The following is a 26,883-nucleotide window of genomic DNA, read 5'->3' on the forward strand; positions in this document are numbered from 1 at the left end:
GAGGCGCTAAGGGATGCCCCACTGAGTTGTCTGTAGTGCCCATTGCCACCAACACGAAGCCATGCTCCGGGAAGAGATGAGCACAGCATAATCTGCCCGGCCCTCGAGGTTTGTACGTTCCAGAGCTGCCTTTTCCGCGGGTCGGCTTGGATCTCTTCCCTTTTGTCTGGGCTGAAGCGGGGCCGGTGCAGGAAAAAAAGAGCAGTCAGAGGTGAGCGTGGCTAGGTTTTGCGATTTTAGGCACTGCTGCTGCTTCGGAGTCATGGAGTACACCGCGCCACCCAAACCTCAGCTCTCCTCTCGAGCGAACGCCTTCTCCATTGCAGCGCTCATGTCAAGCGGAAACTCCAAAGAGAAAGAAAGACGCGAGAACACCCTTGAACCTCTGGGTAAGTCCAGATTTGGGGTCACCCGGCTTTCGGGGAGAAGGTGATGTGCATAGGATTGTTGTGGGATCTAGAAGTGGTTGACTGAGCAGACAGCGGTCAACTGGATTTGGTTGGTAACTTTGCTTTTAAAGAGGGATAGTCCAGAATTTATCCTTGCCCTAGGTATGTTTGCAGAGCTAGCGAACCTGTGGTTCTTAAAGACGGTCTTACATTCACTCTTATTTGACGTAATGGTTGAGAATGATAGGGGATGAAACCAAAGCAGTTCACACTATTTAAAATTTTAGACCCGCCTCCCCCGCTCCCCAAGAAGCAGAATTTTAACGAGCATCTATTGATCCCAGCACACACTTTACTTAGTAACATCCAAGAGATGCAGGAAATCTGTATCTAAGGAAAACTGACCTTTAAAGTGATTTTATTGAATTCATCTGCTCTGGATTTTAAATTGTGCTATTCATATTTCATATTTAAAGGAAGCGTTCAAAGGTGGCGATGTTTGTTTGAGCTTATTAAATCGCAACAACGCTTTTGCCTTTCAAAATCTAACTTAATTCCAAATCAAATAAGCCCTTACAGGTATCCTAGTCGAATTTAAGCAGCCAAAAAAAATCCAGCTTATTTGAAGTATCTGCCTTATAAAATTTACTAAAGTTCTGCCCCATTGAGACTTGACTGCTTTTTAAAGTGCAAGGATCTACACAGCCTCCAAAATATATAATCGTACATTTCTATCGAATTATATATAATTCGATAGAAATGTACAATGTAAGGGAGATTGGTGACACATTCCCATTTCTGCCATAAACATGATATAAAGGCACTCATTCTTATTTGGAATACTGGGGAAGTGGGAACATAGAATGACACTGAAAGTCCCACTTTAATTAGTAGGTCTTGTTTCCAAATTTGAAGGCACAGGCTCCAACCATAATTTGAATAAACAAGATCTGCCCCCAATCAAGTATCCTTAGTTTCAAGCAGGACCGATTTCCAAATACAGTAATTGCTGGAACTCTTTGCGCTCTATATTGGTGATAGAGGAACGCAATCACATGTAACGAATCACTGTATTTCTAAAGTCCAGGCAGTGGCATTAAAATACTTGGGTTAACTGCAAACAATTCTGGCTGAATTCAAGGGAATTTTTTTAACCTAATAAATCATTCCCGATTGGAGCCTTAAATTCGCCAGTTAATTGCCAGATCCTTAAGATTTCCATTTGGAAATGTCTCCAAGATTTTTAAGAGAAATTGCTGTCAGTCTTGAAACGGCGTAGAAACTTAAGGGCAAGAATGTTTAAAAAATGACTGAAGCTGAATGAGTTGGCGCTTCTGCAGCCTCTTTTCTCTCCCCACCCCAAACCCTTACTAGAGAGATTGCTAAGGAGGACGGATAACCTGTATGTAGGCTTTCTCCTACAGTACCCAAACCTGGCAACCACGCGTGCAGTGGCAAAATTCTGTGCCCCTGCTATGTCCACAAGAAAAAAAATTGTTACAGAATTATAGCTGCCAACTCCGCCCAAATTTTGGAGGTATCTATATAAAATTTGGAAAAATGTATTTATTTATTTTATCGGCTCTCCACTCCACTAAATTAGTGAGTTTACCTAACGATCCGAGAACAAATATTTTCTTCACAGGGAACTAATTATAGATTATTAGTGTCAGTACTATTTTTAATATAGTACTGACATTAATATCTATAATTAGGTTCCTGTTAAGAAAATACAATATTTTTAATATATTGTAAATAATTATGTCTGTTGCTGGTCTATGACCGTAATAAAGTTATATTTTATTCTTGAATGAATTGATGGTACTTTTAATAAACTTTGATAGATCCCCGCTTCAATGAATTTCCTTAATAAAAGCAAAATTTCCTCCAGTTATTTCCTTTAATTAAGCATTTTCTGTTTTGAAACCTTGCTGACATAGCAGCCTCAACATTATAATTGTTCATAAACATTGTTGAGCAAAAATAGGAACGCTTCTCTTCTGCTTCGTTAGCTGCCTTCCGAGCTGTTAGAGAAAACAGTCCATTTTAGAAAAATTAAACACATTTTTCAAAGAGAAATAGAAAAAAAACCCTCAGTCTTACGTTTTATTTATTTAGCGTATAGCAAACACATGTCTTATAGAGTCCAGTCCACCCAGCCATTTCGTCTATGTTGAAAAATCAGACATTGGGGCGGTGTAAGCTCTTGATGGGCATTTGGACTTACCTCTTATGTTAAAAAGCGACCATATAAACGAAACCTGTGTGAAAAACATTCCTTTTTAATTAACTTTAGAGAATTAAAAAAATGCCCCAAGCTGCCTTCTTTTATCTTCTTGGAGATGAAGTATGGGAAAGATTTTTTTAAAAGCTTTGAGCTCTGATAAGTGTAGGACAGACAGAAAATAGTCTAGAAAAGATCTTCTAATAGACTTAATACGGGACGGCTAGGAAATGAGTTATGAGAGAGGTGGGAGATATTCTGCTTTATTTATTTATTTGTTAAGCCCAAGTACTGTCGAAGTCGATCTGACGGATTGCATCCCGTCCCTGTTGATCTGTGTACACGAAGCCCCTTTTTAATTGCAAGCTTCCGCTTTTGAAAATATTAGGTTCCACACTGTTGTGTTTGGCCTGTTTCCAAATCTGAAATCTGTCCAATGAATTTTATTTATTCAACAGCAGATAATTGTCAAATATTTTTATATACAATTTTATATAAAAGTTTCCCATTTATGTCAACGGAATCCCGTTGACATCAATGGGACGCTCGCTTGGATCCTCCAAACTTCTATCCTGTTAAGCAAAATAGATGTTCCAGGCTTTGTCACATTTATTTAATGAGCATAAAGTAAATAATTTGCCACATTTCTCTAAGGGGCAACAAGGGATTTCTGTCCTTAGGTCCGGGCTAGCTGGTTCAGTGGCCCGATCTAATTCATTTTCTTCTTATCAGGATTTCTGACTGCTGAATATCTTCTAGGCGGAGCACCCGTGCAGATACTGACCCAATGGTGCTAGATTTTATTTAAATTTACAATTGCTTAGATTACGTGAGGAAGTTCTAGATCTAGTGTAACTTCTGGGTTAGAAATGGATTTCTGCTTTTCAGATTCCACTGCAGTCTCAGCTAAAAAAGATTTGCAATTAAGGCGGAGGTGCAGGCTTGAGATCTATTGTTGGCCGAGTTGGGGTGGGACTGGAATAAACAACGTTATTTTCGGCAGAGTTCCAGAAAAACGAACTCGATTCTTTTACGGTAATTAATTTCTTGGATATGAGAATTATTTTTTGTTCCTGGTAAATAACAGTATGAAGGGGATATAATTTCATGCTGAACTGATTCAGACACGCTGATTTCAGGCTGTCAAAAGTAGGCGAATTCAGCTTTTACGTGGACTTGGCTAATAGGGCGAATTTCAAACATCTGGAATTGTTGTGAACCTTTTATTCCCCAGGAGCCCTCTCTGGGAAAATTCGGATTCCTGGGGAGTTAACGTCGAAAAAGTCCGAAGCGTTTGGGATTGTTTTCAATCCTACGGATTCCAGGAAAATCGGCCAGTCTTCGTTAAGCACTTAATCGATGTCTCAATTTTCTAGAAGCCCTTTATAGCGGGCCTAATATTTCGCAGGAACTGGACATTTCTAAACTACTGTCTGAGGAAAAAGTCACCTTAGCTTTATTTGTAGAGTGCTGAAAGTTGGTTGTGATTTTTGCATCACCCAAACCATTGCGACCAGCTGAAGTTAAATCATTCATGAGAAAATGTCGAAGATTGTCTTGCACATTCCACTCATTTGTTTCTCATTATTTGGAAATCAAGGCATCTCATCTAATGTATGTATGCGACTTGGATGTCATTAGTCTAGGAGTCCCCTTCCTTCTCCTGCAGGGGACTCTTTTCAGATCCTTGCTGTCCTTGGAGAGATTGGAAGAGGTTTCTAGTTTTAAAGTGACATTTACCTGATGACTAGATGGTTTCTGGCAGCTTTGAGCTAGGTTTCTTGGTATCCTGGCAATTGTTGGAGTGATCATGTATTCTGGCTCTTTCAACTCCATCACAACTAGTAAACCATCTCCTCTATTCTTTTTCTAGATTTGTCTTTTAATTGAACTTGTAGCCCTTCCTTCAGAGAACTCAAAGTTGTTTCTGTTTCCTTTTTAGCTTGACAACTTGTGTCAGTTACTGATAGAAACCAGGATTTGAATTTGGTTTTTTAGACCTGATCCTCCACTTTAACCACTATTTCATACAGCCTCCTCTTCCTAATGAAGGGGAAGTCAGATCAGAATAAAATGAAGTAAATGTTTCAACAGTTTATTTTGACTGAAAGATTGTGTATCTGCAATTATTTTGTACAAGGCTCATCTATATTAATTCTAGATTTTTCTTTAAAACTGAAAGTACTGGGCAGGGTTTTCCGTTGTTTTTTTTTTCTAACAATGTTGCAAGCAGTTTGTGTGAAGTCATCAGCTAGTGGGTTGTATGAACCTACCCACCATGATTAGTTTATGATTAAGCTGTGTTTCCAGAAAACTGGAATCAAGTGAATCAACTATGCCGCACAAATTCCAGCGATCGATGAGGTCCCACAGAGTTGGTCTCCTTAGGATCCCATCAACCAAACAATGTCAGCTGGCAGGACCTAGGGGAAGAGCCCTCTCTGTGGGTGCCCCGACCCTCTGGAATCAGCTCCCCCCAGAGATTTGCACTGCCCCCACCCTCTGTCTTCCGAAAGAGCTTAAAAACTCATCTTTGCCGACAGGCTTGGAACTCTTAGATCTTCCCCCTGACCACTGAATGCTTTAAGTATGATTGTTGAATGATTGGTCGCTAAGTTTGTCTTTGAATTGTTTTTAAATTGTAGTATTAATTGGATTTATATTATTGTTCTATTTTTATATATGCTGTGAGCCATCCTGAGTCCCAGCATACAAATCCAATAGAATAAATAAGTTTCCTAAAGACAACCCTCAATTAAAATCAATGGGATTTCTGAACAAGGTTCTGGGAATTCCCAAAATATTATTTAACATCAGCAGCACTCCCATTGTCCATCAATGATGAATTACTGATGGCTTATTTTCACTTTTCAGTTGTTTTCCATAGCAGTATACTGCAACTAGCAATAGCATTTAGACTTATATACCACTTCATTGTGCTTTTACAGCCCTCTCTAAGTGGTTTATAGAATCAGCTTGCTGCTCCCAAAAATCTGGGTCTTCATTTTACCCCCCACAGAAAGATGAAAGGCCGAGACAACTTTGAGTATGTGTGAACAAAAATTATTCTTGACAATTTGTTAAGGAATGGGTAGAACCCTTGAGTTATCAAGGATATGCACAGAGGAAAATGTGGGATTCCACCATATATCCTGAATACAATCTATCTTGTATTCAGTCATACAAGATAGATACAGTAAAGTGTATAAAATAGTATTTACTTTAAAAATAGTATAGTCAATTTAAACAGTCAATATCTCTCAATACAATAATAAAATTACAAATCTGTCTTTGTCTTACATATTAGATATACTGTACATTACATTACAGCTCAGTCTCAGTGAATCAGAAGAAAGAATAGAGAGCAGAAAGAGAAAAACATGCTTTCTGGCTCCCTCTTGTGGCAATTTGCAACACTAAAGCTATAGTACTTCAATATAAACAAACATTCATTGTTAGCTTGTTTATATATTGCAGAACCAACTGTTTATACATAGTATTAACACAATACATGTAGGAAAATCCTTCTTCCCTTCAAAAGAATTGAAATTAAAGACACATTGGAATTATTCTGATTCTCCCAATATTTTGTGAGATGTTCAAATTGCTCTAGAATTTTGTTACTGAATGTTGACCCAAGTAAATGCTCCTCCGTTTAACTAGCAAGTACCTCTATAAGTAAACTGGATATAGTAGTTGCCCTGATAGTCAAGCAAGGATGAAAATCAACTAGGAATTGCATATATTCTTAAATGCTTCTATCTATACAGTTAGTTCCTGGATTTTCTGCCAAATTTTGCTTTTGAACATTTCAACTGGAAGAGAGGGAGGTTCTGGAGAAATGGGAAGAATTCTTTGTAACTTACAATTGATTATAAAGGCAAATATATTTGGAGAATGGGCTCAATTTTATGAATTAAAATCTTGCATAATCAACATTAGATGACACCTTTCTTTTTCTCCCTTTCCCACTAATTTCTTTCTCATTGTAATAAGAAAGCTGTGTTAGGGAAAAAAATATCAGGAGTCTGGCAGTATCTTTTTTGACTAACAATTTTTATTAAAAGACAAATTCAGGAAAGCTGCTGAGATTATCAGACATTGGAGCAAATTTATTGCATAAAATTGATCAGTCTGGGCCCTTTTGTTTCATTTTCTGAAGAAGGTTAACATATATTGGCTACTTGCAGCCATCCCACACACAGTACCAGAGTGGATCTTCTCACAAGCCTCTTGCTTTTCTTTTTGTCCTCTTTTCAGAGCAATTCGTGGAGAAATCATCTTGTTCTCAGTCTCCGAGTGATTTGCCAAACTTGGACACCCATGGGGATTTCAGCAGCAATAGCAGCCCTTCCTCTCTCTGCACAGAGCCACTAATCCCCACCACCCCAGTTATCCCTAGTGAGGAGATGGCTAAGATCTCCTGCAATTTGGAAACCAAAGAGCTTTGGGACAAATTCCATGAACTAGGGACTGAGATGATAATCACAAAATCAGGAAGGTAAGGTGGCAGAGTTTGAGGCATCTTACCCACAGCTGGTATCATTCAGATGTGTGACAATTATATAATTGATATATAATTATCTAACAAAAGTGACAATTGCTGGGATTTCTGAAATTTATAATTTTAGCACAGCTTCAGCTATATCAGGCTAATATACAATAAATACTGCATTCTGTTCAATTTTCTATTTGCCCTGACACCTCAGAGTTTCTCCAGAGCTATGGTTAACCCTCTTGCTCCCAGCACTCAAAAGAGCACTCCTGGGGGTGGGGGTAATTAGGCTTCTGATAGTATTGAGCAGCTCAATTGTTTTTATAAGGACTTTGGTTTGTATGCTGCATGGAGTCATGTGTTTGAAACAGTAAAAATATAGTAATAAATACATTTTTAAAAAAGCATTGTCATCTAGTTCCCAGGGGCAGCATACTCAGATATGTATCAGCTCCAGGGAAAGGACATCAGGCACATGGCTACTGGAAGTCAGCTTTGAGTTGAGTTTTGATGAAAAATGGATTGTCTTGACTTTATGGAAGAAAACATTTGCTGAGTTAGTTTAAAATGGTAAATTGTCTATGAACAAGCCTGGAAGGGAAGCCAAGATGTATCCTTCCTGTTATTTAAATATCCAGTCTGTGTTAAAAATCTTGTCAGACAATAAAGTGGTTCTGATTTGTTCACTGTCATTGCTTTATTACATCACAGCACTGAATGACACACAGCTGAATGGATAATTACCACCACAGAAAAGTGTTGCATTACAAGTGTTGTCAGATAACATGTTTTTTTGGTCTGTTTTTGATCTGTGATGGCTGTTTCACACAAGCACTAATAGTCAGTTGATGTCAAAGTCTCACAGTGATAAACATACATTGAACATTTGCCCTTATAACCCACAGTAGACTCTGAAAAGTTACTATATCTCATTAATCATGAATGTATAATGTAAGTCATCAGAAATTGTCTCCCATTACTTTGTTTCAATTTGAGGATATACATTGCACTGGTATATTAATATGTACTGCAAATCTTCAGTTGAATTTTTATTTGGAGTAAAATAAAAATAAGACATTTGAAGTAGAAAATCATGTTTCAGTAAAAGCATTAGAATGATTAAAGTGGAAATCTTTATAAAACAAACCATACCTTTAAAGAAACAAATCTAATTTACAAATTAGATTGAACCCTTGTAAAATGAAGAAGGTGATATAGCAAGAATTCTACCAGAAACAATTTTAGGGGAAGTAGTTAGTTTCTTGCAATCAAAACAACAAAGAGATTTAAGACAATTTTGAAGATCAAAACAGTTATCCCAGACTTTAGACATGTTAACCACTCAGCCCCAATTGGTGAGTGGATAATAACAACCTGTTGCTTTTAGATTAAATTAATACGTTATATGTGCATGATAGGAATTCAATACACACTGTATTTACAACTAGGAAAGAAAAGCCAGTACAGTATTACATTTTGAAAAAATTAATTCACCAGAGTCTATTAGTTTTTCTACTCTGCACAAAATCATATCCAAAATGTTCATTAAATATTGGTGGCATACTACTCTGCAACATTACTCCTACTATGCCAATATTTTTGTTATTGCCCCCGACCACATTCCAATCTGCACATAAATGGAGGAGTTATGAAATTGTTTAGGCCAAAATGTATAAAAAGGGAATAAAAGGAATTATCACTAATGTTGTTAGATTGTTTTCTTATTTCTGCTGTGTTAGCATCTGTTTCATATAGGAGTGCCATCCAGAGCTAAAATAAATTTGCTTATTTGTTTATTTCTCATTGGATTGTCTGCACCAGCTTACTCTGTAACCTTGCTGAGTAATTAAATACTACTCGTGATTTTAAATATGGTAAAATTTATTTTACTTTCACTTTCATTATAGTGGCCTTCAAGAAAAACCAATCAAACAATTCAGTCTGAATTAGAGGCTGGTATGGGAGAATATTTTGAATCTTGGGTCTGTTATTTTCATGCTGGTTTATGGTACAGTCATCCTTGCAAATCAATGGTACTGACCAAAGGAAGACAATTGGAGTACAGTGGTACTTTTACTTAAGAATTTAATTCGTTCCATGACAAGGTAGAAAAGTTTGTAAGTAGAAGCAATTTTCCCCATAGGAATCAATGTAAAAACAAATAATGGGTGCAAACCCATTAGGAAAGAAATAATAGTTTGGAATTTGGGTGGGAGAAGGAGGAGGAAGAAGAGGAGGAGGACAGTCGTTGTCGAAGGAAGAAGGTGAGATGAGGGGAATTTTAAAAATCCAAAACTTTAAGGCTTAAAAAAAAAAGAGGGACTTTGAGGCAGTGAGGAGGAGCACGTGCCTCCCACATACCCGGGGCGAGGCTGCCTCCCATACACTGCGCCAGAGAGAGAAACTCAGGGGGACTGGCAGGAAACTGGCCGTGCCTTCGTGCTGCTCTCAAATTTCCTGGGAAATTTTTCTGGGCTCAGGTTCTTAAGTAGAAATGGTTCTAAGAAGAGGCAAAAAAATCTTGAACACCCGGTTCTTATCTAGAAAAGTTCTTAAGTAGAGGTGTTCTTAAGTAGAGGTACCACTGTATTTTACCTGATCTTATTAATACCCCATTATTTTCCTCCATGGGTTCAGAATCAATGTTCCCTCTAATTTTTTTTGGTGTGGGCAGAAATAAATAAATAAATAAAAATCCCTTCTTTTTTATTAAAAGAAATTAATAATTAAAAAAATCCAAAATCCATTACTATTAAAACTAAAACAACCAGCAAAACCAAAAACATAACTATTAATAAAAACAGGTGAGGGCTGGGGGGTTTTTCTCTGTTATTATTTAAGTGCTTTTACCATATGCTTTAAATCAAGAGTTACTTCTCTCTCTGTTTCTCTCTCCTGTCATTCTCTGCCTCAATCAATTTCTCATTTCTTTTTTTCTCCCCTTTTTTCTATCATTTCTCTCTCTCTCTTCCTTCCACTCTTCTCTCTCTTGCTTCCTCTGTCTCTCTCTCTCTTGCTTTCTCTCTCTCTCTCACTCTTTCTTCCTCTCTCATCTCTCTCTCTTTCTTTCTCTCTCTCTCTCTTTTTCTCACTTTCTCTCTTTTTCTTCTCTCTCTCTTGCTTTCTCTCTCTCACTCTTTCTTTTTTTCTTTCTCTCACTCATTCTCTCTTGTTCTCTCTCTTGCTATCTCTTTCTCTCCCCCCTCTTTCTCTCTCTCTCTTTCTCACTTTCTCTCTATCTTGCTCTGTCTGTTGCTCTCACTCTCTCTCATCATTCTTCTCACAGCGGAGACTGGCGAAGGTGATTTTCAATGTCGGGCGCACAGGCGCGCACGCTCCCCATCCCCCTTCCAGCCCGTTTGGAACATTCAAAATAAGAATAACCTTCGCCGGCTCCTATCTTCACCTGCTCCTCTTTATACAAATCTTCATAATATTTCCCCATTATCTTCTCTAGCTGCTCTTTACCATATCTAAGCACTCCACTATAGTCTCTCAATGCTAATATACATGATTTTTCTTTCCTCTTCTTCAAATATCTTGCCATTTGTTGCATTGATTTTGTCCCCCAGATCAATATTTTTGTCGCATTGTCATTCTCATCTTGTTCCATTGGATCTCATCATACACCATCAACTGTTTCTTTTTCAATTTCAATAAACTATTCCAATCTCTACTTTTCGTTAATCTTAACTGCTCTTGTATCAAATCTATTTCCCTTATCTTCCTTTCCCTCTCTCTACCCCACCTCTTCCTAATATCTGCTTCAATACATATACATTGTCCCCTCATAAAGGCCTTACATGCATCCCACACAATTGTTTAATACCACCCACATAATTAATTCTAAAATATTAATATAACTCTGTTTGCAATTTATCTTTATCTTTTTCACTAGCAGTTACAACTGCATTATATCTCCAAATTCTTTGATTGCGTTCCTGACCTATTTCCAATTCCGCCATTAGTGGGGCATGATCTGATAACCAAATACTTTTAATATCTACTTTTTTAACTTGTATATTGCCCCCCCATTCATTAATATATAATCTATACAGCTAAATGTATTATATCTTGCTGAGTAATATGTACTTCTGTTTGAAATATCTGCATGAAGATCCACCATATTAAGTCTGTTTAAATGTAATGTCCTACTGTTTCTAGTCCCATTTGTTAATTGCATATTAAAATCTCCTGCCAAAAAAGTTGAGCCCTCCATAAAGTTGTCTAACCTCCTCGTAGTATTTATTACAAATTGTTTTGTTTTTGCATTTGGGGCATAGTTGCTGCTAATGTCAACTTCTTTTGATTAATTTTCCCTTTAACAAATATCCATCTCCCTTCTCTGTCTTTCTGAACTCCAACCTCTTCGAAAGGAACTCTCTAATGAATAACAATCGCCGTACCTCTACTATTTTGCGTTCCTCTAGATTCATATACCCATTTTCAATTTCTATCATTAATCAATTTATCCCTTCCTCCCCATCTTTTATGTGTTTCTGTCAAAATCATAATATCCACCTTATGTTGCTTAGCCATCCTTAATATCCTAAAACATTTCAAATCTGATCCCAAACCATTCACATTTAAAACCATTATCTTACACTCAATCATAATATACCAAAATAACCCTTTTCCCCTCTTGTTTTGCCCTTGGTTTAATTCCCCCCCCTTCCTTACCCCTGTCACCTCCCCCAACGTGCCTCCCCCTGTGCTCCCCCCACCAAGGGGGGAGGACAAGAAAAACCCTTGAGGCACATTCTCTTGATTGCGTTCCCACACTACTGAGCTCCACTTTCAACCACTTTTAATTCTAATAAAAGAGAAACATTCCACTCCCACCCTCCTTTCTCCTTTAGATAATTCCTTCTTTAACTTCTTTAACCCTTCCCCCCCACTTAAACTTCCCCCACAGAATAACAGATACACAAGAATCCAAAAACATCTCCAAGAAAAAATACAAAAAGACAAGGAGAGCCAACAAGGTCACTTTTTAGCTTTCTTCTCATGCTGAGCTCGTGTTTTTCTCTGCTCTCTTCTAATGGCCTCCACCTGTCCGGTTAACTCCTTCAACTGCTCTTCTCTTTGTTTTTCCTCCTCGTCTGGGGCACTATGACTGTCAAAAATATATTCTCCTTCTTCTGCTTCTTTTGTCTCACCCATAGTTCCTTGTGCTCCAGCTTCTTCAAACCTGATCCCCAGTTGATCCAATAATGCCTTTCCCTCCTCCAATGTATGAGCCCTGTACATTTTATTTTCTTGGAACACCAAAATAACAGCTGGAAACCCCCACGTAAACCTTTTTCCACTTTGATATAAATGGCTTGAAATTGGGCGTAAGGCAGCTCTTGCTCTCAAGGTTTCCCAAGAGAGATCCCTCAGAACTCTTATCTTGTTCCCATCTTGTTTAAAACTGGCAGAACATTTCAAAGACTTGTAAACGATCTCCGCTTTTTTTCACTGACCAAAGCCCTAACAATGTCTCTTTGCCGCTCCCTATTTTTGCCTCGGGCAGCCCAATGGACACATATTATATCATCAGAGCCTATTTGAATACCAGCTTTTTTTCTTTTTTAAAAAAAATAATTTTTATTGATTTTATAGGTTTACATAAAACAAACATATAACAGTGCACAGTGCATGTGCCCGTCACCTAACAACACACACACCCCGTCACCCCCACCACCCCTACAGAGGGATTCAAAAAAATATTTTGCTTATTTATCTATCTATTAATCCTTGGCTCTATCTTGAACAAATATTACTGAAAGAGTGATTGTAATTTATTTTTCATATTTACATCACAGATTCTACTTAACATATAGTCTTTTACCTTGTTCCATCGCACCATCAGCTTCTCCAATTTATTCTCATCAAAATTATTTAATCTTATTTCCATAATTTCAAAATGTATGTGGTCCACCATATACCAGTACCAATTTTGTACTGTCCATTTTGTAGAATCTTTCCAACCTAATACCATCACCGCTTGAGCACTTTCCAATGCTGCGGTTTTAATTTCCTTAAATTCTCCTAGTTCCCTATATTTAATTAAAATTGCTATTTCTTTTGTAACAATCCAGTTAATGTTTAACATTTTATTAATTTCATTCTGCACTACATTCCAGAATTTCTGAATTTCTGCACACTCCCAGATCATATGCATAAAAATTCCTTTTTTCTGGCACCCATGCCAACATTTACTCTTCTCTTTCCCCTGAAAGTGTGCAATTTGTACAGGTGTATAATACCATTTATGTAAAAAATTTCTTCTCATCTCTCTAACTCTCGTATTTTTAATCTTGTATATATTTTGTATTATTTCTTTCATTTCTCTTTCATCTATTTGTAAATCGTCCTGCCAACATCTTGTTAAACTTTTTGTTATTTCTTCTTCCATCTGCAATAGCATTCTATATATATTACCAGCTTGTGCTTTACTTTCATTTATCTTTTCACTTAATATTTTTTCTAAACTATTTTCTTCCCGTAAGAAGGCTTCTTTATTCTCACTTTTGTTTAAATATGTACATATTGCATTAATCTGCAACCATTTCTGTTTACCAATCCACCATTCCAATCTGGTTCTACTAACTCTTCCATCTTTCTCATATAATTGTTCAATTCTCGTTATCCCTTTACTATTTAATACTTTAATAATTCTACTTAAATTAACATCATCCCCTATATTCAATACATATAACGTTGATAGCCTGGATACCTTTATTCCACTTTTCCTCTGCCATTTAAGCCATATTTCTAAACATGCTTTAAAAGGATCACTTAAGGTACTGGTTTCGATTCTACTCCAATTTTTAAATAATAGTTCTTTGTTATTTATATTATTAATTTCTTTTTCTAATTCTACCCATTTCTTTCCCCCCCATAACTGTAGCTCCATTAACCTTTCCATTTGAAAAGCATTTCTATATAATAATAGATATGGGCTGCCCCAACCCCCCTCTTTCTCTTGTGCAAACTGCCAGTGCTTCCTTATTCTGGGTTTTTTATCTCCTTCAATCCAAAAGTTTAGTCTATTATCCCATTCTCTTAATTTTGCCTCAGGAAAACTACCCGGTAGAACCTGAAACAAATACATCATTTTTGGTATTATCATCATCTTAAGGGCTCTAATCTTAGCCATTCTTCCTAACTTTTTACCCTTCCAATTTTTAATCTGCTTCTGGATTTTTTTCCATATTAGGTTATAATTGGCCGTGACTATTTTTATTGGATTCTTGAACAACCAAATTCCCAAATATTTCATTTTTTTACAACCTAATTTCAATCCTGAAATTTTTTGAATCTCGATCTGCTCTTTGAGGCCAGTATTTAAACATATTATCTCTGATTTATCTATATTAAAGTCCAGATTGATCTTTAAATTCCTGAAGCAGTATCATTATTCTTTTCATCATTTCAATTGGGGTTTCAGACATCACTATAGCATCATCTGCAAATAAGTTTAATTTCAATTCAAGTTCCCCTATTTGATAGCCTCTCCATTCCTTATCATTTCTAATTTTGTTTGCTAAGGTCTCAATTGCTAATGCAAATAACATTGGGGATAGTGGGCAACCCTGCTTAGTTCCATTCTGAATTTTAACAATTTCTGTTCTATTGCCATTTACTCTGATTTGAGCCACATTATCCTTATATATTGTTTCTCTAACTCTACAAAATATGTCTCCCATATTTAAGTCTTTACATAATTGAAATAGGTAGTCATGGTTAACTTTATCAAAAGCCTTATAAACATCTAATTTTAAGATACTTAATTTTCTTTTGGTACTGGTAGCATGGTGTAAAACATTGACCACGTTTCTTATTGGTTCATAAATTTTCCTTCCTTTCACAAATCCATATTGATCTTCTCCAATTATTTTTGGTAATATATTCTCCACCCTATTTGCCAATATTTTCATAAATATCTTATAATCCTGATTTAATAGGCTGATGGGGCGATAAGAACTCGGGTCAATTAAATCACGATCTGGTTTTGGGACCGTTATAATTTCTGACATTTTCCACGTCTGTGGAGTTTCAAAAGTCTCCATTACATTGTTAAACAATTTTTCCATATGCGGTAATAATTCATTCATATACACTTTATAATATTCAGCATAAAACCATCTGGACCTGGTGCTTTGGCAGGTTTCAATCCCTTAATAACTCTAGATATCTCCTCATTTGTGATTTTTGCATTTAACATTTGGCTATCCTCTTCCTTTAATTTCTTTTTAACCTCTGAGGTTTGCGAAATAACATACTCTTTTTTATATAATTCCCCATAGAAATCTCTCATTATTTTTTCCATTTCTACATTACTACGTTTTATTACACCATCCTTATCTTTTAAAGCAGAGATATGATTTTTCTTTTCTTTTTTTCAAATAGTGTACCATTTGCTTCATTGATTTGTTACTCCAACCCCTAATTCTATGTTTCATAATCATCTTCATTTTATTCCATCTTTCTTCATCAAGTAATTGTAATTTCTTTTTCTTAAATGATAATAAATTCCATTCTCTATTTCTTGTAATTTTTAAAGTTTCTTGGATTAAATCTATTTCTTTTAATAAATTATTCCTCTTAACATCCCAGGATTTCCTAATAAAAGCTTCAGTACTAATGCAGTTACCCCTCATTACTGCTTTATGTGTATCCCAAACTATTGTTTGTTTAATCTCACCTGTTGCATTAATACAAAAGAATCCATTAAGTTCCCTTTGTAATTTAATTCTACTCTCCTCATTTGCTGAGACGATGGGGTTATACCTCCAAATTCTTTGTTTGCTACAAACCTCTATCTCTATCACAGCCAGGAGAGGAGCATGGTCTGATAGCCAAATAGTTTTCACTTCCGCTTTCTTAAACTTTACCTTATCTGTTTTATTAATTAGCATATAGTCTATACAGCTAAATTTATTATGTCTTGCAGAATAGAAAGTGTCTCTATTAACTATATTCTCATGAAGATCCATCATATTGATTTTATTTAGGTGTAACTTTTTCTTTCCCCCCCTTCCCTGCTGTTAATTCCAGATTAAAATCGCCTGCTAAAATCACTATACCTTCCGCAAAATCATCTAGTTTCCGTTTTACATTTATTATAAATTGTTTTGCATTTACGTTGGGAGCATAAATTACCGCTAAGGTTACTAACTTGTTTCTTATTTTCCCCTTAATAAATAGCATTCTGCCATCTTTGTCCCTTTTAATATTACTTAACTGAAAATGCACTCTTCGGTGAAACAAGATGGCGACTCCTTTTGCCTTATTCGCTCCTCTCGACTCATAAACTTTCTGCCACTCAGTATTTGTGACTAATCTGTCTGTTTTTTCCCTTCCCTTATGAGTTTCTGATAAAAATAAAACATCTGCCTTACTGTCCTTTGCCAGCTTCATGATTCTATAATGTTTTTTCTGTGATGAGAGACCATTTACATTCAGCGATAATAACCCTATATCACCCATTTACATAATTTAAATGCATTTCCCCTTCCAACAAAACAGAGCCTACCGGAAAGATGTTTTTTTATTACAATGAATCCCCACCCTGGTGCCCCTATCCTGACACCCCCCCCCCCGGGGGAGGCAATGAAAAAAAACTTTCATTACTAAGAGGCACTCCTGGATCTGCGTTCCCTCAGAAAGCCCCCCCTTCCTCCCCATTTTACAACATAATAAAAGATTCCCCCTTCCTTCCCTCCTCTCCCCTTGTTAACTAGCGAAAACAACCAAAAAAGAAGTACAGAAAAAAAAAGGATTAATTAGTTGAAAAACTTAATACCATATTAGCAGGTCAACTCAGTTCAGTTTATTATTTTTTCTTCTGTCGAGTAACCCTTGGCTCGTCTTTCTTCTCTGCCTGGAGTGAGGCCAGTTCTCTTTGAAGTGCTGCGATCTTCTCCCCCTTACTTTGCCCTGCTTCACGGAACGGTTGGAGAAACAACTCTTCTTCTGCTGCATCTGGCCGATCCACCGATGACTGTCTCTGGGATGCTCCATCCGGATTTAACCCCAATTGGAAAAGCAGCTTTCTTCCCTCTTCTAACGATCTCGCCTGGAAAGCCTTGGAATCCTTAAACACACATATTGTAGCAGGATAACGCCACGAAAACCTGATTCCATTCTCATAAAGTTGGGAGGACACCTCTCTCATCTGGTTTCTCATCTTAAGGGTTTCAGCAGACAAATCTTTTAAAACGCGTATTGGAAAAGCTTTGTAACGTAAGTTTAAAATCTGTTTCAACTCTTTAAATATTTCTGCAGCTCTCCTTTCTGAAACAAACCTTACAACAATGTCCTTTGAGTCCCCACGATTGCGGGATCCAAAAGCCCAATGCGCTCTTTCAAATTCTTGCAACTCACATTTAACTTTGTTCTCAATGAACCACTGAAGGATTTCTTGAATAAGTTGTTTGCTTTCCGCAAAATCTTTGGGAAAACCTCTCAAGCGAAGATTGGATCTGCACTATCTGTCTTCTAAATTAATGATACAAAGTTCCTGGCGAGATTTTCCCACCTCCAGTTTCCCAATTCTTTGATCTTGTGCTTTGGATTGTTCTTTCAATTCTGCCATTCCAACTCCGACTGCAGATAAATCCTTTTTCATATCTTGGAGCAGCTTCCCCATATCAGCAAAGGCTTTAAGCAGTGAATCCATCTTTCCCTCCAGCTCCTCAGTAGACGCCATCTTCCCTTTGTTCTCGCTTCTCCACACAGACACGTTAAAAACAGTTACTTGCTTCAACTTTTAACTCCTTCTAATAAAGTTTTTCCACAGCTTGTTCAGTTCGCTCTCCTCTCAATCCGCTTTCACCAAGCTAGAGAGGGTTGTTGAGGGTTAACTTTTACTTTTCCTTCTCCACATCTGGGAGCTTTCTTTCGGAGCCTTTAGCTAGAGCAACGCATGCGCAGATCTGACCATTTGAATACCAGCTTTCTTATTAATCCAAGCAGTTACTGCCTCAATTAAGTTTGAGCCTGAAGCAAAATCTGATCTGAACCCACAGAGATGTAAATTTTTTCTCCTTTGACGGTCCTCCAGATTAGCAATTGTATAATTCATTTGTTTAATTATTTCATCGTGATCCTTTGCTTGTTTTTCAACTTTCTGAATCTTTCCAGCAGAAAACTCCGCCCCCTTTTTAATCAATTTAACATCCGAAGCCAGATTTCCAATTGTTGACTCCACTGTAATAAATCTCTGCTCAAATCCAGAACTAATGTCCAACTATTTATCCAGCTTTTTTTCAATCTTTGCTAGGCTTGAGTCTGCCCCTCCCGCCACCATTTTAAGATTTATTGTACTCACTTTCTTTATCACTCCCTCATTATAGCAAAAGAATCTCCATCTTTGCTTAAAACCGTAAATCTTTAGATTCTCTTTGATGTCTGTGGATTCTTTTTCCTTCTGTTCTTCTTCAAGAAGGATTTATAGTATTTTTAAGGGAGAGATTTCCCTTACATAATAAATTACTCCAGAGCTCAAGATGGAGCACCTAGAATTTGCTTCGGCACATGCGCAATCACCCATCCAAACATAATCTTGATCACAAGTTGTTTGAGACAAATACACCAATTTTAGATACTAATTATGAATGTTCTTCACAGAAATGTTTGACAGACATTTTTTTGGTCTACAAAAATAATAGTTGACACTGCTAACTATAAAGGCATAATTCGTAACAGATGTAAAAACTCAAGAAAGTCTAAAAATTAATGAAAAAGGAAGGTAAAAAATGGCGTGTATTGAATTGTCACCCTAATCATTAATATACAGTACCTGGACTTTATTGTTATGACATAAACTTTAAAGTTTGCATTCTACTTCATCAATGCATTGATTGATGCAGTGTGTGGAATAGAATTGTATTTAGTAACATGAAGTTGGAAGTAAATGAAATGAAGAAATTGCAGAGATATTTAAGTAAAGATAAAGATTTTCCTGTTCAGTCCTGTCCTTAGAGTCTAAAGGTATGATGCTCATCTCCATTTGTTAATCAAGGGAGCCAGTGTTGTCTGAAGACATTTTCCATTGTCACATGGCTAAACTGGCTGTATGGAATTCTATTAACTTCCCACCAAAATGGTGCCTATTAATCTTTTCGTTTTTGCATGTATTTGCATGTTTTTGAACTGTTAGGTGGGCAGGAGCTGATAATTACCAAAAACTGGTAATTGGTAACTGAATTGTTGCACCATAAATATATGAAATTCAGGTAATTTTTTCAAAATTTGCATCTCTAAAGTTGAATATGGCCTTTTTTTTTAGCAACCTCCCCATTCCTTATAATGCTGAATATTTAGCAGACCAAAATACATACCAAGAAGAAGCTTCCCCTCTGCAATTATTGGAAAATTAGCAAAATATAAATCAAAATCAGTTAATCAGATCAATAAAAAATTATTTTGCTTCCACTTTCCTAGTTGAATTCAGCTATATAGTCATATTAAAAATGTGAGACATTTTCTCCTTTTAAAAACTCCCTAGTGCAAGTTTTCTGACTCTCCTCCATCTCCCGAAAATTTTCTTTTTATTTCTGAAGTGGAAATAAAGATAGAGTTAGTGGCACCAGATTTTTTCTAATATATGTTATGGAAGCTTAAATGGTTAATACTTCTGCAATTTTCCAAGGTCCAGAGTTACAACTATTTCTATATTGTAAAATTAGATGTGTAGGGAGATGCATCTGATGGCAGTGTTAAGTTCTCTCAACAAAAGTACCCTCTCTATTCAGTTGATTAATATAGTATATTGTACCTCTTTTGAAAATGGCTGTAAATCATGAGAATCTCCATTTCCTTCTGAGATGCTTACCTGCCTCCCTTCCTTTTATGAAATTAGTGTGACAATAGGGCTGGAAGGAAGGAAGGAAGGCATATGTGTCAATTATAATACATATGTGCCCATTGTTTTTAAAACGAATAAGGTAAAATGCCTTATTTTAAAAAATCCTTGAGACAGAAAGATTACATTCTCTCTCTTTGTCCTTCCCTGCCCCCTCCATCTCTCTCTCCCTCTCTCCCTCCCCCTCCCTCCCCTCTCATGTTGCCATTTTTTCTTAAATAGTTGTGAGAGATTATTCTCTTTACATATTATTTTTCTCATTTCGTTCTTTCTGTTTCAGAAGAATGTTTCCAACCATTAGGATTTCCTTTTCCGGCGTGGATCCAGAAGCCAAGTTCATTGTGCTCATGGATATAGTTCCAGTGGACAATAAGAGGTACAGATATGCCTACCATAGATCTTCCTGGCTGGTTGCTGGCAAAGCAGACCCCCCTCTGCCTGCAAGGTTAGTTCACCTGAAAATAAGGTATATGCATGAAGACACTTGTACATGCTTAGACAATTCTGCTGTTAATATTTTTGTTGCTTTCAAAAAAAAATACAGCAGGAGCTGAATAAGCAGAAAAAGAGTGCTTATGGGTACAAAATGTGTTTCTATTACTCTTCATTCATTGAAATGCTTAAAATTTCTAGGCATAAATTAATCAGTAACAAAAGGCCTATGTCTAATATACAAAGTGATGTAACCTATTTTCTTAATTTTTCTGAGATAGACAGATAGACAGACAGACAGACAGACAGACAGATAAATAGACAGACAGAGATAGAGATACAGATAGAGATACAGATACAGCGTGCTCTCCTGCATAACTCCAATTGCATGCAGGAGAGCACAGAGACAAGTGGTGGTGGTAATACAATGCAGACCCATGGGCAAAAAAGATGCTAGAGGAGACAATGTGGGTACCTATGGAAGGGAGGAATAACAACAAGGGGGAGAAAATGGTGATTAGCACACCCCAGGTATTGCCTCATAACCCTACTCTACCCCCTGGGAGAGAAAGAGGCAATATGCAAAAGATAAAGAAAGAACAGAAATTCCACTATTTACATGACTAATCTAGCAACAGCTAAGCTAATTACAGGAGGGAAGGAAGGGTGCGGGTGTGAGGTGAGGTGTCTACTTGACACCTCCAACTTTGATATAATTTTTATATGCGAAACATGGCTAAATGCTTCCTACCCAGACTCCATTATCACATCAAAAAACGACCATGTTTTCCGCTCAGACCGTGAATCCCGCAGAGGAGGCAGAGTAGCTATATTCTACAAAAAATCGCTGAACCTAAAAATCCTCAAAGTTGCACAGGATTTATTGGTACCTGAAACTATTGTCTGTGATTTATCCCTAAATACCACAATTCGCTTCATACTCTGCTACAGAGCCCCGGACTACAAGATCGAACATGCTAACAAATTATCCACATTACTAACGTGGACAACCAACTGCCCATACCCCATTATCTTCCTCGGAAACCTCAACCTACCACACATTAACTGGTCCTTAAATGAACGCAGCACGGAACCCATCCATTCTACTATATATAATACCGTCACCTATCTGGGACTCGACCAACTAGTAACTGACAATACCAGACTTGATAACTGTCTGGATCTCATCTTCTGCAACAGCAAAAGTACAATATATGACTTACAAATAACAGAACCATTTTCCAACAGCGACCACAGCATGATAAACTTCAGTCTCAACTTAAGCCACTCTATGAACCACCAAAATAATACAACACCAAAATTCAATTTCAAAAAAGCAAACTACGAACTCATTGAAGCCCACCTCTCAACATTAAACTGGAAAACTCTATTCTCTGAATGCTACACTACTGATGACCTCTATAACACATTCCTACTCGAAATGAAAATTATCATCAGACCTCATGTACCTCTAACATGTACCATAAACAAAAAAAAAAATAACCTCCCCATCTCAATAAGAAAATTACAAACAAGAAAAAATCTCTCTGGAGGAAAAACAAAAAAAAGACAAGTTTCCAACTTCAAAATCCGATATAAAAGCATTTTCAATCAAATAAAAACAGAAAGCCTTAACTACTACAGCAAACAAGAGGAAACCCTACGCATCAAATCTAATAGAGCTTTCTACAACTTTGTCAACAATAAACTCAAAGACTCTAGACCTATCCCACCTCTCAAAGGACCCAACAACAAAGAATACCATGATGATTCATCCAAAGCCAACCTCCTCAACTCTTTCTTTGGCTCTGTCTTTGTTAACAGCAATGGCTCATCCCCCAATTTCATCAATTGCACCTCAAACTCCCTCAATGACTTAACCCAAGTAGACTTCACTGAAGACCGAGTTGAAAAAGCATTACGTGACCTTAAACCTTCTCTATCAGTCGGACCAGATGGTCTATGTGCATAATTCCTAAAAAAGCTCTCTTCTGCCATAGCTGAACCACTAAGCATAATTTTTGAAAAATCCTTCAGAACCAGCACACTTCCTAAGCTATGGTCGAAAGCAATGGTCATCCCCATCTTCAAAAAAGGAGACCCCCATCTTGTAGATCAGTGATTTTCAACCTTTTTTGAGCCGCGGCACATTTTTTACATTTACAAAATCCTGGGGCACACCACCAACCAAAATGACACAAATCAATCAAATAAATAAGTAAGTAAGTAAGTAAGTAAGTAAGTAAGTAAGTAAGTAAGTAAGTAAGTAAATACATACATACATACATACATACATACATACATACATGCATACATACAAAAACCCCTCATATATACAATCCTATGTAACATCCCCTTATAAATACAGTCAATCATCAATGATCCCTCCTCAAATTTATACCACTGTCTCATTTCTGGGTACTTCTCCTGTCTTTCCCCCTTTTCTCTCTCATGTTTCTCATTTCTCTCTCTTCTTCCCTTTTTCCCTCATTCCTTCTCCCTCTCACTTCTCCTCTTTTTCCATCCCTGTTTCTCTCCCCCCCCCCTTTATGCGTGTGTGTGTATACACACTCGAACCATTTCCAAAACCAGTTGAGGGCTGGGTTTTTTTTCTCTTTTATTCTTTTCAAACACAGGTGTGGGCTGGGGGGGTTTCTTATTATTTGGGTGCTTTTTACAATATGCTTCAAGAATCACCTCTCTCTCTCTCTCTTTTGTTTCTCTCTCCTCTCATTCTCTGCCTCAATCGTTTTATCATTTCTCCTTTTTTCTCCCCTTTTTGTTCTCATTTCTCTCTCTCTCCTTTCCTCTCCCTATCTGTCTCTCTTGCTTTCTCTCTCTCTTGCTATCTCTCTTTTTCTCTCTTGCTTTCCTTCTCTCTCTCTTTCTCTCTCTTATTTTCTTTCTCTCATGCTTTCTCTCTCTTGTTCTTTCTCTCTCTCTCTTTCCCTGTTGCTCTCTATCTTGTTCTCTCTCTTATTTTCTTTCTCTCTCTGTTGCTCTCTCGTTCTCTCTTATTTTCTCTCTCTCTCTCTCTTGTTCTCTCTCTCTCTCTCTCTTTTTCTCTTTTTCTTTCTCTCTCTCTTGTTCTCTCTCTCTCTGTTGCTCGTTCTCTCTCTTCCTTTCTTCTCTGTGGAGGCCGGCGAAGGTTTTCCTTAGTTTGAATGTTCTGAGCAAGCTGGCAGGGGGATGGGAAGCAGCCCCTTTACTGACAGCCCGGGACGGGACTGTGAGAGGGGTGGGCGTTCCCACAGCGCTCGGAGCGGCTGGCGGACGGATCGGCAGCGTCGCTGCAGCCACCAGGAGGAAACGGGGGAGCTGCCTTTCTGGCGGCAGTCCAAAGTGGCGGGATTAGTCATCTGTTGTCCTCCTGATGCTGCTGACGTGGTGCCAGGGACAAAACGCCCACCCACTCCTGAGGGAAAAGACGGACTGATTGGGATGGGAATTAGCATCTCTCCCACCGCAGACAAGGCAGAAACTCGCCGGACGTGGAGCCCAAAAAAAGCACCTCAGGAAGGCAGAAGCGAAGCGCCCCCACTGCCCGCTCGCTTTCCAACACTGCGCCCGTTGCGCCGGGCTCTTTGCCTGAATCCGCCTCCTTTCTGAGGCTTGAGCGAGCCTCCTTCGCCAGCAGCCGGGGGGGCGGCTTCTGCAAGTGGGAGCTCCAGGGCTGAAGCCTCAGCCCTGGAGCTCCCACTTGCAGGAGCCGCCTCGCGGCACACCTGACCATGTCTCGCGGCACACTAGTGTGCCGCGGCACACCGGTTGGGAAACACTGTTGTAGATAACTACAGATCAATTTCACTATGCTGCGTCCCATGCAAAGTCATGGAATCAATTATAAACAAATCAATTACTCTCCATCTAGAAACTAATAATTTGCTCTCTAACAAACAATTTGGTTTCAGAAAAAACTATTCTGCAGCTCCTCCACTGCAAAAATATATGGACAACTCATCTAGATCAAGGGAAATCTACAGATGCAATTTATATTGACATCTGCAAAGCCTTTGATTCAGTGGTGCATGACAAACTACTCCTAAAACTCAAATCCTATGGCATCTCAGGATCCCTCCATAGCTGGATTACAGCATTCCCGTCAAACAGACAACAAGTGGTCAAACTAGGAAGCACCATATCCACCCCTGTCCCAGTTAAAAGCGGTGTTCCCCAAGGTAGTGTACTGGAACCAACGCTCTTCATTCTCTACATCAATGACCTTTGCGATTACATCACAAGCAACTGTGTCCTCTTCGCCGATGATGTAAAACTCTTCAACACCACGGATAACACAACTACTCTCCAAAAAGACCTTGACGCTGTTTCTGAGTGGTCTAACACAATGCAACTCCAAATCTCAACTAGCAAATGCTCTGTCCTACACATTGGGAAGAAGAATCTGAACTCCAAATACGAACTGAATAATCAAATTATCACAGATAATCCCCACTCGGTTAAAGACCTTGGTATACTAATAACAAAAGATTTAAGTTCCAAAGCCCACTGCAACAATATAGCCAAGAAGGCTTCAAGAGTTGTAAACCTAATCCTACATAGCTTCTGCTCTGGCAATCTCACACTACTTACCAGAGCTTACAAAACTTTTGCCAAACCCATCCTCGAATACAGCTCATCTGTTTTGAACCCATATCGCATCTCAGACATTAACACCCTTGAAAATGTCCAAAGATACTTCACCAGAAGAGCCCTTCACTCCTCCACTCGAAACAGAATAACCTACGAAACTAGATTTACAATCCTGGGCCTAGAAAGTTTAGAACTAAGACGCCTTAACAAGATCTAAGTATTGCCCACAAGATCATATGCTGCAACGTCCTGCCTGTTGGTGACTACTTCAGCTTCAACCACAACAACACAAGAGCACACAACAGATTTAAACTTAATATTAACTGCTCCAAACTTGACTGTAAAAAATATGACTTCAGTAACCGAGTTGTCGAAGTGTGGAACTCATTACCGGACTCCATAGTGTCATCCTTAAACCCCCAACACTTTACCCTTAGATTATCTACGGTTGACCTATCCAGATTCCTAAGAGGTCAGTAAGGAGCGAGTACAAGTGCACTAGAGTGCCTTCCGTCCCCTGTCCTATTGCTCTCCTATATCTCCTATACCTTTCTTCTATTCCTATATCTCTTCTTCTATTCTTTCATTGATATGTTCTATTACTATATCTTCTTTTCTATTATTTCTTAGATATATTTTACTATGAGTATCTCCTTTATAACCTTCATCATATATTTTACTATGTGTATATAGATATATACCCACTAAAACCCTCATTGTGTATTGGACATACATACATACATACATACATACATACATACATACATACATACATACTGCCCTTGCAGAGCAGTGCCGAGGATTTTAACACGTTTTTCGCTGATAAAATCGCTCAGATCCGGGCCGACCTCGACTCCAATTGGAAAACAGAGTCGACTGACAACGAGTCAGTCGAGGTGACTGGGGCACGTACTTGTCCACCTGTCTGGGAAGAGTTTGATCTGGTGACACCTGATGAAGTGGACAAGGCCATTGGATCCGCCACCTGTTTACTGGATCCGTGTCCCTCCTGGTTGGTCTCGGCCAGCAGGGAGGTGACACGGAGCTGGGTCCAGGAGATTACCAACGCTTCCTTGGGGAGGGGAGTTTTTCCAACACTCTATAAAGAGGCGCTCGTGCGCCCCCTCCTCAAGAAGCCTTCCCTGGACCCAGCCGTACTTAATAACTATCGCCCAGTCTCCAACCTTCCCTTTATGGGGAAGGTTGTTGAGAAGTTGGTGGCACTCCAGCTCCAACAGTCCTTGGAAGAAGCCGATTATCTAGGTCCCCAGCAGTCGGGTTTCAGGCCCGGTTACAGCACGGAAACTGCTTTGGTCGCGTTGATGGATGATCTCTGGCGGGCCCGGGACAGGGGTTTATCCTCTGTCCTGGTGCTCCTTGACCTCTCAGCGGCTTTCGATACCATCGACCATGGTATCCTTCTGCACCGGCTGGAGGGGTTGGGAGTGGGAGGCACTGTTCTTCAGTGGTTCTCCTCCTACCTCTCCGGTCGGTCGCAGTCGGTGTTAGTGGGGGGTCAGAGGTCGACTCCGAGGTCTCTCCCTTGTGGGGTGCCTCAGGGGTCAGTCCTCTCCCCCCTGCTATTTAATATCTACATGAAACCGCTGGGTGAGATCATCCAAGGGCATGGGGTGAGGTATCATCAGTACGCTGATGATACCCATCTTTACATCTCCACCCCATGTCCAGTCAACGAAGCAGTGGAAGTGATGTGCCGGTGTCTGGAGGCTGTTGGGGCCTGGATGGGTGTCAACAGACTCAAACTCAACCCGGATAAGACGGAGTGGCTGTGGGTTTTGCCTCCCAAGGACAATTCCATCTGTCCGTCCATTACCCTGGGGGGGGGAATTATTGACCCCCTCGGAGAGGGTCCGCAACTTGGGCATCCTCCTCGATC

General features: G+C 38.5%; 1 protein-coding gene across 1 annotated transcript in view; it reads left to right on the forward strand.

Moving 5' to 3' along the window:
- Positions 1-262: 262 nt before the first annotated feature.
- The window catches only part of TBX20 (T-box transcription factor 20), a 255,812-nt gene continuing 229,191 nt past the window's right edge, over positions 263-26,883 (forward strand). The window contains exons 1-3 of the mRNA XM_070766940.1: positions 263-389; positions 6,874-7,114; positions 20,245-20,409. Of these exons, the coding sequence (XP_070623041.1) occupies positions 263-389; positions 6,874-7,114; positions 20,245-20,409 (533 nt within the window). The remainder of the gene's footprint in view (positions 390-6,873; positions 7,115-20,244; positions 20,410-26,883) is intronic.

The sequence above is a fragment of the Erythrolamprus reginae genome, chromosome Z (genome assembly GCF_031021105.1).
Source record: "Erythrolamprus reginae isolate rEryReg1 chromosome Z, rEryReg1.hap1, whole genome shotgun sequence".
Lineage (NCBI taxonomy): Eukaryota > Metazoa > Chordata > Lepidosauria > Squamata > Dipsadidae > Erythrolamprus > Erythrolamprus reginae.